Below are 12,396 nucleotides of genomic sequence, written 5' to 3'. Positions count from 1 at the left end.
TGTGTGTGTGTGTGTTTTATTTTTTTACTTTGTTACTGTAACACTTCAAATTTGATGTTTTTTTATCTGCTGTTTTCTATGTTCGGAAATGTTCTGATATTCATTTGATAAAAATATACGGAGGACTAATAAAAAAGTTCAGCCAGTTGTGTCAGTGTCACCAGAATGGTAGGAATGCTTAGCCAAGCAGGATGTGTAGTAGTGGGATGTGTAATAGCCTCCTGTGGAGCCAGCCTTCATAGATTGGTTTATGATAGAAATCATGAGTCAATCTAGTTTCCCAGTTTCAGCCATGACCTTCTACAACCTTCTGGGTTTTTTTTCAGGGGTTGAGGAAGGATGTGTTTTGAAAAATTCCCAGATCTCTTGCCAAAACATCGACCTTTCCATCATAAACGTCATGACAAAGCAGAATAAACATATAAAAGTGAGCGGTATTCAAAGAAGGAACAATTATATTCCTAGGTATTCTTTTTTTCTCTCCCAGAGTTCATTGTTTAAAAAAATTCAGTCTCTTTTACTTTAGTTGGACAGGAACTCACATCTCGCATCTTTCATAAGTCTAAAGTTGTCTCGAAGGACACTGCCGTTAAAAAGAGTTTCCATTACATCAATATGTCAGGATATGGAGAAGACGTGTTTTTGAAAACAGACAAGAAAACACTCATTCTAGCCACAAATGAAAGGCTTAAAAATTCCCATTTAAACACTAAAAAGTGTTTCAAAGGCTGTAGTCCAACCTCTATGAGTAAGCACCTTGTGGCATTGTGTACCTTTTCTTCATTAAAATCTGCCCCTGAAACCACCTTTACTAGAAATAGGTGGGGTTTCCCTAAAGGTTTGTTAAAGTCATTAAAATATTCAGTAAATCATTCGTTACATGCATTCAGCCTGAACAGCAAACATCCAGTTATTGTATGATAATGTTGCTCTGAATGGCAAACGAGAACATATAAAAGCCTGACACTGGTCCTGAGTTTCATCTAACAACCTTTACATTTTTCTGCTGTAACGCTTTTTGTTTTATGTTTGAGTTGATCAGAAAAAACAGGGATTTAACTTATGTAGGAGTTTGCATCAAACAGTTCAAAGGACAATATTATAATATTAATTCTGGGTAAGTCACAATTTTCTTATTCAGCAACTCTCCGTGGTGATATTCATTAGTACTTTTGAAAATATACTCTTTCCCCCCCCCGTTGTACAGACAGTAAATTGCTCTTTGAAGATGAAGTGGACATTAATCCTCATCTTTGGTAAGTTTTAATTCCAGTTCCAGTGAAATGTGCGGCTGCTGGGCAAAGACCGGCTGACACGTGTCAGAAAACTTTATTAATTATCACATTAAAAGCTGTTCTGAACATTTGCAGGTAGTTGCTTGGCTGAGACTACTCTGTGCTGGACGTATCACTACTCAAACGAGACAATGAACTGGACCCAGGCCAGAGAGTGGTGCCAGAAATATTTCACAGACATGGTGGTCATCCAAAACCAAGCGGAGAATGATTATCTGGTCTCCATCCTGCCACAGAAAAGAAGCTCCCCATATTTCTGGATTGGAATCACTAGAAATCATATGAATGAAAGCTGGATTTGGATTGGGAATAACAGCACGTGGATTGGTAACAATTCATGGGCACCAAATGAACCAAATAATGTCCATGCAACAGAGTTTTGTGTAGAGATCTACACTAACACAGGAGAAAATCGAGGGAAGTGGAACGATGAGAAATGTAGCAAATCAAAATTTGCAGCGTGTTTTAAAAGTACGTAAACCTGTCATATAGTATTTCCTGTACAGTTTTTTACCACATTTTTAATTCTGCTTTGTTGATTTTTTTTTCTTTTTGCTATATCATAACTTTATATTTTCATGAAAAAGCATGGCTGATTTCCTTTAAGGTGTTATCTTGATTTCAGAATAGTTTTTACATGTTCATAATATTTGTTTTAAATATTATTTTTTATTTGTTATTGAAGTAAATTGTTTACATATTATTTTAATGTGCTATGCACCATTACAGTAATGTCAGATATTTTTTGTTTGCATTGTTTAACTTTTCTAACATCTTCAGGATAACATGTCTTGTCTTAAAACTAATTTTTTTTTAAATATCTATTATTAAAAAAGAAATAAAGTGTCTTCTATACAAAGAAAAGCTGTGAAGGTTTTATAGTGATAAGTGACCTTATATTGTGCTTTTTCTTAAAAGCCCAGTGCAATGAATCATCCTGTGAAAGAGGAAGATGCCAGGAGGCCATCAACAGTACAACCTGCCTCTGTGAACGTGGTTTTAAGGGAGACAGGTGCCAAACACGTGAGCAATTTAGTGTTATTTATTATAATGCATAAAGAGTTGCCATTTACAGTTATTAGTAATGTGTGAAACAATGTGCAGGCATACTTGCACGGAGGAAACAAGTAATCGTAACCGAGTTGTATATTCCGACACACACGCTTTAAGATATGCACAATTTTTTATGCTCTACATATAAACTGAAATTATCATTATTAAGCCTACATCAGTATGAGCACAAAAACACAATATAAATGCTTTAAAATGTGTTATTTTCATATTACAAACCTGTTACAAGACATTACATGATGCCCTGCATACCTGTTTGTGCCCTCAGCTGTGGATTTTCCTCAGCTTGAGAACAGATACTAAAGCCGCTCAAGAGAAAATCAAACATTCAACACAACATGTCGATTTAACTGGAACCCAGGTTTTGTCCTGAGTGCTCCCCCCCTTATCGTACAATTAGATATAGAAGTAAATACTTAAAAAACAGATTTAGTTTAACTGCTACACTTATTCTGTTTTCAGCGACTCATTATCCACATTCTTATATAACATTAAAATGTGCACACACCAGCATGTTTGTGCTTTGAAATCTTTTATAAATCATTACAAGATGTTGCGTAACTTGTTTGTGTCCTTAGCTGTGGAATGCCTCCCTCTCTCTGAGCCTTATAATGGATACCATAGCTGCTCAGGAGGAAATCAAACCTTCAACACGACCTGTCGATTAAAGTGTCACCCTGGCTTCTTCATAAATGGCTCGTCATTTGTCACTTGTGAAGACACTGGGGACTGGAGTGGGCCGAGACTTACTTGTGCAGGTAATTTCGTGAAATCATCTAAAAGGAAAGATAAACACCTTTTTAAAATATTCCCGGCAGCAAGTAAAAAAGCAATAACTAGAAGATGGCTGGACAAGGACCCACCAACGGTTGGAGAGTGGTCAGCCATAGTAAAAGACATTTGTGAAATGGAAAAGATGACTTTTTCTCTAAGACTCTGTAAAGACAAATTTCAAAGATATTGGTCAAAATGATTTTCGAATATGCGAAAGGGTTGTGAATAATGTAGGGAAAGGATCTTATTCATTCCCTTCCCATTCTGTTTTCATTTAACCTGATTTTATGTCAAAGGGTATACATGCATGAGTATGCATGCGTGCACATGTAGATATGTATTATGTATGTATATGCAGATGTGTATGTAGATACTTGAAAGTATGTGTGAGTATGTACATAGACGTAGGTATGGGGGTGAAGATGCACGGTGTGTCTCCAAGTGGAAAAACTACATTTTAGTAACTTCCCATAGCCCTGGGTGAGCCCCTCCCTCCATTATTTTTTATTATTTGTTTATTTATCTTATTTATCTTATTATTTTTACTTCTAGTTAGTTGTTTACCCTTTTTCCCTTGCTGTGTCTGTGTAAATGTTAATGTTCCTGTTCCTAAAAATAAATAAAAATAAAGTACAGTGCTTTAAAATGTATTATAACATACTGTAAGATGTTGTATAACCTGTTTGTGCCCTCAGCTGTGGAGTGTCCCCCTCTACCTCAAACTTATAATGGATCCCATAACTGCTCCAGAGGAAATCAGACATTCAAGACAACCTGTCATTTTAAGTGTGACCCTGGCTTCCTCGTGATTGGCTCACCAGCCGTCACTTGTGGAGAGACCAGAGTCTGGAGTGGCCCAAGACCTACTTGTACAAGTAATTTAAAAAAAAAAATCATGTAAATGTTTGTAAAATGTTGTTAAACATTAAATATGGCGGCCGGCCATTTCATGTATGGTTTTTATAGTTTCTTTGCCATAAGAACTGTGCTTCCAGTAACTCATGCTAAATCATTTTGATGGAAAGCAGTAGTTTTGACATGTACATGAATGATGTGCTGTAAAAATTGCTTTCCCCTCTTTTTCAGGCTATAAACAGGCTTTGCTGGCTTTAGCTGGATGTGGAGCCCTCTCTACCTTCTGCTGCATCTGTTTTTGTTGCATAAAACACAGACAAAGTCAGTCATTCTCAACTACTCTCTATACAAATAAAACATTCAGTGCAATCTTATTGCAACACCCCTCAAAAGTAATCCATTTCTCTGTTTCTCACAGGAAAGAAACTTTCCCAAGAAAGGTCAGTGTTGAAATTATACGTTTGTCTTAAGCTGCTCCACCCTTTCTCACAGCCTTTGCTGACTTAGTATTCAAAGAATTTGGGGGAAAAAATCTAAGAACATTGTTCTGTCCTGCACAGGCTGCCCGAAGAAGGAAGTCCACCCTGTGATACACAACCGTAAACAACGTCCCACGCCTTAATTAGAATATATTTGACACCAAGACAGTTCACTTAGAGATTGAGGAAATCGGTCTCCTTGCATCATGTACTGGATGCTGATTTAAATATCAGTCAGCTAAGGCTTTTACCTAATATGTTGTAAAAGTTACATTTGATATGTTGCATACTTATAAATTATGTAATTGTGTATATTCGATGGTTTGTCATCATGGTATGGTTCAGACATGTGTGCCGCATTCTTGTAAATTGCTTTGAAATGTAAATGTGAATAAAAATAATGTTTTAGTGACTGTGTCTGCATGTCTTTTTCTGAATATATAAGTATCTTTGGATGTGTGCATGCATGTGTGGAGGGTGCTGTGAGTGGTTGAGTGAAACCCTTCCTGAAAGGAAGCTGTGGTAGAAATGATATTACAAAATTGGACATTGGCTCAGTCCCTGGAGGACAGATAATACTGTTTTGCCATTTACTGAAGAGGTGAGAGTTAAATGCCAAGAATTAGTAACTAAAGACGGCTCAGAAGGTAAGACACGTAACGGCTGTTCATTCATACCTATAGAAATCGATACTGTACCCTCATTCTCACACATAGCAGCCATGTGTCGTTCTCAGTTGTTTTTCTTTGTATTTCAGATGTCAGGTGATGTAAGACAAAACTCGCATTGTAACGCGCTGATAGCTACGCTGATTGTGTTTGCTGTAGGTAAGCCTGCGTAATACACACACCAAACACTTTTCTTCACCAGTCCACATTTATCTTACTGTCCTTATGCTACATTTTTAGACTTGAGTAGTAGGAAAGGAGGTGCGCAAGCATGGACATACAACTACAGCACTGGTCCAAACCAGAACTGGTACGAGGCTCGCAAGTGGTGCCAGAAGTTCTTCACGGATATGGTTGCCATTCAGAACCAAGAGGAGACCAATTTCCTCAATGATCTGCTACCATTTAATCCAAAATATTACTGGATAGGGGTTCACAGAGTGGCTGGATTGTGGACCTCAGTAAACACCAGTCAGAGTGTACCTGAAGAGGCTCAAAACTGGGCATCAGCAGAGCCAGATACCATACCCCATCAGGACTGTGTGGAGATATACATTAAGAGGGCGAGAGACACAGCCAAGTGGAACAATGAGAACTGCAATAAGTTGAAAGGAGCTGTCTGCTACACCGGTAGGATACTCTTCACTTAGTTTGATGGAAAACTTTGGCAGTAAATGTAATACAGCATCTGACACTTTTTGTGTGATTTGCAGCCTCTTGCAAACATGAGTCTTGTAGTGCTCATGCAGACTGTGTGGAAAGCATTGGAAGCCACATCTGCAAGTGCCATCCTGGTTTCCGAGGCCTACGCTGTGAAGAGGGTAAGCTGATAAGATCTGTAGAATATTGCAATATGCAATCCAAATATACAACTATTAAATTAAAATAACCAGCCGGGATTAGCCTGATATTTCATTCTGACCACCTCAGACTTATTTAATGAAGTTACCAGACAACTCAGCCACAAGAGTCCCCATAACAAGTGATTGATTTTGAATAATATTGACCATCTTTAAGTCTTCGTTTTATATCTGAATGGCATAGTAAGTCCTGAACCTCACCGTAGCAGTCCATTTAGGGTTAGATTGTTATTAATTTGTCCCTCATTTGTTCCTCGGGAACTTCTGTATTTTAGTTTTAGCCTACTGACAATTGTTAAAGATATTTTTGCAAAGCTAAACAAAAGACATGAACTAATTTTTATTTGTTTTATCTTCAGCGATCACATGCAAACCTTTTCCGCATCCAGATCAAGGGTCGCTCCGCTGTTCTAATCCCTATGGGCCTAATCATTTTAACTCTTCCTGCCATTTTCTCTGTGAAGTTGGATTTCGGTTAATAGGCGCGCCTCAACTGATTTGCCAAGCCAATGGGCTCTGGAACCACCCTGTTCCTCTGTGTCAAGGTACGGCAACAGGAAACCAGCTGTTTTTAAAAACTGATGTTTCAGATGGCAAAGTTACAAAACATATTTTGACTGCTTATCATAGTTGCACAGTGTCCAAATTTGAAATACACCAACTTCAGCGCGAGTAGCATGAACTGCAGCCACCCCATCGCAGCCTTCAGCTACAACTCAACCTGTGAGTTCAGTTGCGATGAAGGCTATGAACTGATTGGGCAGAACCAGATCATCTGTGACCGAACTGGCCAATGGACAGCCACTGTTCCAGTATGTACAGGTAAAGTTGTCATTGCCTTTGAATTGAAATCATTCTGTATGGTGGTTAATTAGTTTACTCATTTTTATTTTTAGTTAAACTGATTATAGCTTTCATTTTGTGTGTCTGTGTGTGTATTTGAGTGTCACTTACTTTTCACAGAACTTGTGTAATACTTGAACCCTTTTTACAGATTTACTTTCGAGATACACTACTGCATAACTGCACTCAGTCCGCTTTCACATCCTGTCTGGACTGTGCAGCAGATTAGCTTTAGGTCACGCCTGTCATCACTCCACTTCACACTCATTTAAGTCCGTGCTGGACAAACACTGATTTTTTTTCATGGGTCGGTAAACTGTTTTTTTTGTTTTTTCTTTGACCGTAAATGATCTCAGCATGATGATTAAGCTATGTTTGTGAAAGCACAGTCATAACATACAGTTGTTCAAACCGACATTTTATATAAGAGCACTGATCTGCATTATGTGAACTCTGAGTGATATCTGTGTCTCACCACAGTGAGAAAATGCTCCCCAGTTTTCTCTCCTGCTATGGGCCACATGACCTGCGTTGACCCCGTGGAGCCTTTCTCTTATGGCTCATGGTGTAACTTCACCTGCAAGGAGGGTTACTATTTAACTGGGGACAAGGTACTCAGCTGTCTGACCTTGGGACAATGGAGCAAGCCTACACCTACATGTACAGGTGTGTCGCAAACTACTCTGCTGTACCACAAAGCAGCACGCGCTTTCTGGATAGAAATAAAAATTGCATGCTGTGATGTTGAAAGAACAGTGTTTCCTCTTTTCTAGTGGTACAGTGCAACAGTCTTCAGGCTCCACCTCATGCCTATCTGCAATGCCATGACCCTATAAACAAGCACAGCTACACCTCAATATGCACTGTTCAGTGTGAAGAAGGATTTGATCTAATTGGTACAAATGTGACAAAATGTTCTTCACAGGGTAACTGGAGTCATGCACTTCCTGTTTGCCTGGGTATGACTAAATGCTGATATATATACTATATAATTTAAAAAAAAATTTTTTTTTACTGTTTTGAATGTGAACCACAGGTTAAGAAGCTGCCTCTTCTTATGTCTGTCTTTCTTTAAGCTAAGAAATGTACTCCAATTAGTTCTCCTTCTCATGGCTCCATATCATGTTCTGACCCAAATGGTTCCTTCAGTTTTGGTTCTCGGTGCACATCAACATGTGATGAGGGCTTTCTGCTGAATGGGACGTCCAGCACTGAGTGCACCTCCATGGGCATGTGGAGTACAGACATTCCACCTTGCTTGGGTAAAGAACACGCTAAAAGCTTGTAGTTTCATGGTTCAGTTTGCATTACAACAATTTTTCACTAAATCAGCTTAATACCTTGTGTACATCTTTCTTTTTGTTCATCTCCAGCTAAGAAATGCCCCACACTGAACTCTCCTGCTCACGGATCCATAATTTGCTCTGATGCTCATGGAGAGTTCAGTTTTGGTTCTCGTTGCACGACAACGTGTGATGAAGGTTTTATCTTAAATGGAACTGCTGTCACTGAGTGCACGGCTATGAGCAACTGGAGCACTGACATCCCACATTGCTTGGGTAAAAAACATTCTAAATCCATGCTTCTCAATTGTTTAGTTAATAAAAGAGCTTGTACTTTCAAGGTTCACAGAGGGTCCAATTACCACTTGATTAAAAAACATATTGCTGACCTTCTACCCTGCCTGTTCCCTCCCTCCAGCTAAGAAATGCCCCACACTGAACTCTCCTGCTCACGGATCCATAATTTGCTCTGATCCTCATGGAGAGTTCAGTTTTGGTTCTCGTTGCACGACAACCTGTGATGAAGGATTTGTGCTGAATGGGACAGCTGACACCGAGTGCACGGCTATGAGCAACTGGAGCACTGACATACCTCAATGTCTGGGTAGGAAAAAACCCTCCATCAATAATAAGTGATCAGACAATCAAAGATAAATGCTTAATTTAAAGGTTTCAATGGCATGATGCCTTTTCTTTGTCTTGGTACCTCTGTGTCTTCATTCCTCTTGCAGCTAGACGGTGTCCCACTCTGAACTCACCCTCTCATGGGTCCTTAGTCTGCTCTAATCCCCACAGAGAGTACAGTTTTGCTTCTGTGTGCACATCAACATGTGATGAGGGCTTTCTGCTGAATGGGACGTCCAGCACTGAGTGCACCTCCATGGGCATGTGGAGTACAGACATTCCACCTTGCTTGGGTAAAAAACATTCTAAATCCATGCTTCTCAATTGTTTAGTTAATAAAAGAGCTTGTACTTTCAAGGTTCACAGAGGGTCCAATTACCACTTGATTAAAAAACATATTGCTGACTTCTACCCTGCCTGTTCCCTCCCTCCAGCTAAGAAATGCCCCACATGAACTCTCTGCTCACGGATCCATAATTTGCTCTGATGCTCATGGAGAGTTCAGTTTTGGTTCTCGTTGCACGACAACGTGTGATGAAGGTTTTATCTTAAATGGAACTGCTGTCACCGAGTGCACAGCTATGAGCAACTGGAGCACTGACATCCCACATTGCTTGGGTAAAAAAACATTCTAAATCCATGCATTTTAATCTTACTTAACATAAGAATGTGTAATTTCAAGGTTTACATAGTGTTCATCTACCACTTTAGACATATAAAACATATTGCTGACCTTCTACCCTGCCTGTTCCCTCCCTCCAGCTAAGAAATGCCCCACACTGAACTCTCCTGCTCACGGATCCATAATTTGCTCTGATCCTCATGGAGAGTTCAGTTTTGGTTCTCGTTGCACGACAACCTGTGATGAAGGATTTGTGCTGAATGGGACAGCTGACACCGAGTGCACGGCTATGAGCAACTGGAGCACTGACATACCTCAATGTCTGGGTAGGAAAAAACCCGGCATCAATAATAAGTGATCAGACAATCAAAGATAAATGCTTAATTTAAAGGTTTAAATGGCATGATGCCTTTTCTTTGTCTTGGTACCTCTGTGTCTTCATTCCTCTTGCAGCTAGACGGTGTCCCACTCTGAACTCACCCTCTCATGGGTCCTTAGTCTGCTCTAATCCCCACAGAGAGTACAGTTTTGCTTCTGTGTGCACATCAACATGTGCAGAAGGTTTTGTGCTAAATGGTACAGCTATCACAGAGTGCACCTCCATGGGCATGTGGAACAGAGCTGTTCCCCATTGCTTAGGTAAAAACACTCTTTGTATCAATATCCAGTGTATCAGAAACAGACCGATAAACTCCTTTTTCCATAATTTAAATTGCACAGCTACACTTTTTTCTTAAAAAAAGCTAATAATCTGCTCTGTTCCTCTCTATGTGCTGTGAGTTTTTTTCCTTTATAGCTGAAAGGTGTCCTATTCTCACTCCTCCTTCTCATGGGACTTTAGACTGCTCTCATTCTCATGGCGAGTTCAGTTTTGGCTCTAGGTGCACATCAACCTGTGAGGACGGCTTTCTGCTAACTGGGATTCCTGACACTGAATGCACCTCTGCGGGCACATGGAGCACAGAAATACCAGGCTGTCAGGGTAATAAACCAAAACATGATACGGTTGCCATCCACATAAAGTCCTTCTTAATCTGTGTCCATACATTAAATAGTTCCAAACTCTACACCACCCGGAAAGTCAAAAGTGAAGCTGTACTGAGCCTATACTGTTTTTATGTTATCCACAGCACGCCAATGCCCCCTGCTGGCCAAATCACCACAGCATGGGAGGATGAACTGCAGCCATCTGAACTCTCCTTTCAGTTACGGCTCACAGTGTGACTTTAAATGTAATAAAGGTTTCTGGCTGAAAGGAAGATCTTCTATGATGTGCAACACCTCCGGCCACTGGAATCAGGATCCACCCACCTGTCGACGTAAGTGCATAGCAATACTTTGAATGTTATTACATATTCATTGATCTTATGTAATTGTAGTTGCTGTCCTTTTTAGCTGTGCAGTGTAAGGCCATCCGTGCCTTCTCCTCAGACCTGTCTATGAATTGCTCTCATCCTCTGGGGAATTTCAGCTTTAGCTCTGAATGCGTTTTCAGCTGTAAAGATGGATTCACCCTCAATGGCACAGCAGTGATGCTTTGCTCTGCCACTGGGATCTGGAATGACAGCCTGCCCAGCTGCACAGGTAAATTATTCTCTGTAGTTTAAAATCTTATTTCCCCCGTAATTTATAAATGACACCATTTTCTAAGATAGGAGTCTTCTCTTGCACACTGTGTGGTGTGATACAGGCAAAACCCAAACTAATATCAACATACACTATAAAACAATGACTTCTGCTGGCCATGAAGTATACACTGAGAACAATTCCCTAAAGCTTCATTAAAATCTTTATGTGATCCCACGCCAGGTATGTCGATAGGGACTGCCATGTTGCTGTACACTGGCGCAGGGGCGGGAATTGCTGTTGTGATACTTCTCCTGATAGGCCTGACTATGTTGATCATGAAACAATTTAAGAAAACAGGTGAAACTTACTGTAGTGATGCACATTTACACATACAGTGTGGTGTAGCAGGGTGAGCACACTTCTAATCCCATCTTTTCATCTTTGTAGGAAATATGATCACTTCTGATGTCCCGACATGGGGTGAAAGAGAGAATCCAGCGTTTGAGTTTTGACCTCTTGTTCCTTTTTTGAGATGTGATTTTACTTTTTGCTTGTTATTATTATTATTATTCTAAGAAGCTTGGTAGTTACTGCATCTACTTGCTCTCGCTTAAGCAATAGCAATTCATATGACAGACTTCATCCACGATACATAAAGTACGTCTACAGCTGTTGCATTAGGTCCTCCCTGAAAATTTCCCAAAAGTCAATAAAATTTAAAAAAATCTCAGAAAACTGTTGTTTCATTTGCTTTTTCATTGTTTTATGTTTACTCTTCCCCGACTCATTCAGTCCCATTTTACTGCTGGCATTCTTTCAGCTATGTCCAGTATCATGTGGTACAATCTGGAATAACCCTGTCCTGTCAGGTCGTCATCAGAAATTCATATTTTACACATTTGGCATTTGAATGCTGTGGGGTCAATTGGGAATGTTCGCAGAAATCTCTAGGCTTGCCGAAATGCCGTTAACTGTCAATTTAGCACATTTGGTGACCAGAAAGCTCCCATCATAGGATATGGTGAGGAGGTGATCAACTCAGTGTCAAACTGGGCACTGATCCCACAATGACTACCCCCACCCATTACACTGATTATTGAAATGTGTGTCATATTTGTGAATATGTAAGTCCAGTGGCTGAAATGATACATTTCCATGGTATGACTGTATCTACTGCATTAAACCTTGCTGGTCTATGTGTGCAAACAGACTTTATTTATAATCTGCAAGCATCCTTTGGAGTACGTTCAGCAAAGCGTGTGCATCTGTCTTGGCACTGCAACAGCATGAAGCCAATTATAGCAGTTAAAAGACAGAGGGTTTGTGGCCTGTGGTTGGCATGGAGCGTGCAATAAATAACCGCACTGTTGACAGGAAACTGTTTGGCTACCATCGGAATAATAATGAGGTTATTGCTACCCGCTGTGACCGTATGATCGCGGTGTGAACTTTT

The 12,396-nt window shown here is 39.9% G+C and overlaps 1 protein-coding gene across 3 annotated transcripts; it reads left to right on the top strand.

The window, feature by feature from the left end:
• Position 1: 1 nt before the first annotated feature.
• On the top strand, positions 2 to 12,136 carry LOC120747227 (selectin P). Of its 3 annotated transcripts, XM_040052935.1 has the most exons (27): positions 2 to 1,117; positions 1,208 to 1,256; positions 1,371 to 1,766; positions 2,214 to 2,318; positions 2,945 to 3,124; positions 3,836 to 4,015; positions 4,227 to 4,316; positions 4,414 to 4,435; positions 4,556 to 5,121; positions 5,232 to 5,301; positions 5,383 to 5,772; positions 5,856 to 5,963; positions 6,362 to 6,547; positions 6,633 to 6,824; positions 7,326 to 7,511; positions 7,619 to 7,804; positions 7,922 to 8,107; positions 8,219 to 8,404; positions 8,547 to 8,732; positions 8,860 to 9,045; positions 9,515 to 9,700; positions 9,828 to 10,013; positions 10,171 to 10,356; positions 10,505 to 10,693; positions 10,770 to 10,958; positions 11,184 to 11,300; positions 11,391 to 12,134. In XM_040052935.1, exons 10-27 carry the CDS (start codon positions 5,232 to 5,234, stop codon positions 11,453 to 11,455), a joined length of 3,180 nt encoding a protein of 1,059 aa, XP_039908869.1. In that variant the 5' UTR covers positions 2 to 1,117; positions 1,208 to 1,256; positions 1,371 to 1,766; positions 2,214 to 2,318; positions 2,945 to 3,124; positions 3,836 to 4,015; positions 4,227 to 4,316; positions 4,414 to 4,435; positions 4,556 to 5,121; the 3' UTR covers positions 11,456 to 12,134. The 3 variants fall into 3 exon arrangements, with proteins under 3 accessions (XP_039908869.1, XP_039908871.1, XP_039908870.1); XM_040052937.1 differs by having other exon boundaries at positions 2 to 1,256; positions 8,219 to 8,388; positions 8,717 to 8,732; positions 11,391 to 12,136; XM_040052936.1 differs by lacking the exons at positions 2 to 1,117; positions 1,208 to 1,256; positions 1,371 to 1,766; ... (3 more) ...; positions 4,227 to 4,316; positions 4,414 to 4,435 and having other exon boundaries at positions 5,058 to 5,121; positions 5,232 to 5,297.
• The last annotated feature ends 260 nt before the right edge of the window (positions 12,137 to 12,396 follow it).

This window comes from Simochromis diagramma, unplaced genomic scaffold (genome assembly GCF_900408965.1).
Source record: "Simochromis diagramma unplaced genomic scaffold, fSimDia1.1 OVJJ01000419.1, whole genome shotgun sequence".
Taxonomy (NCBI): Eukaryota; Metazoa; Chordata; class Actinopteri; order Cichliformes; family Cichlidae; genus Simochromis; species Simochromis diagramma.
Note: the sequence above shows the minus strand (reverse complement) of the source record. Positions and strands in the feature narration are given on the sequence as shown.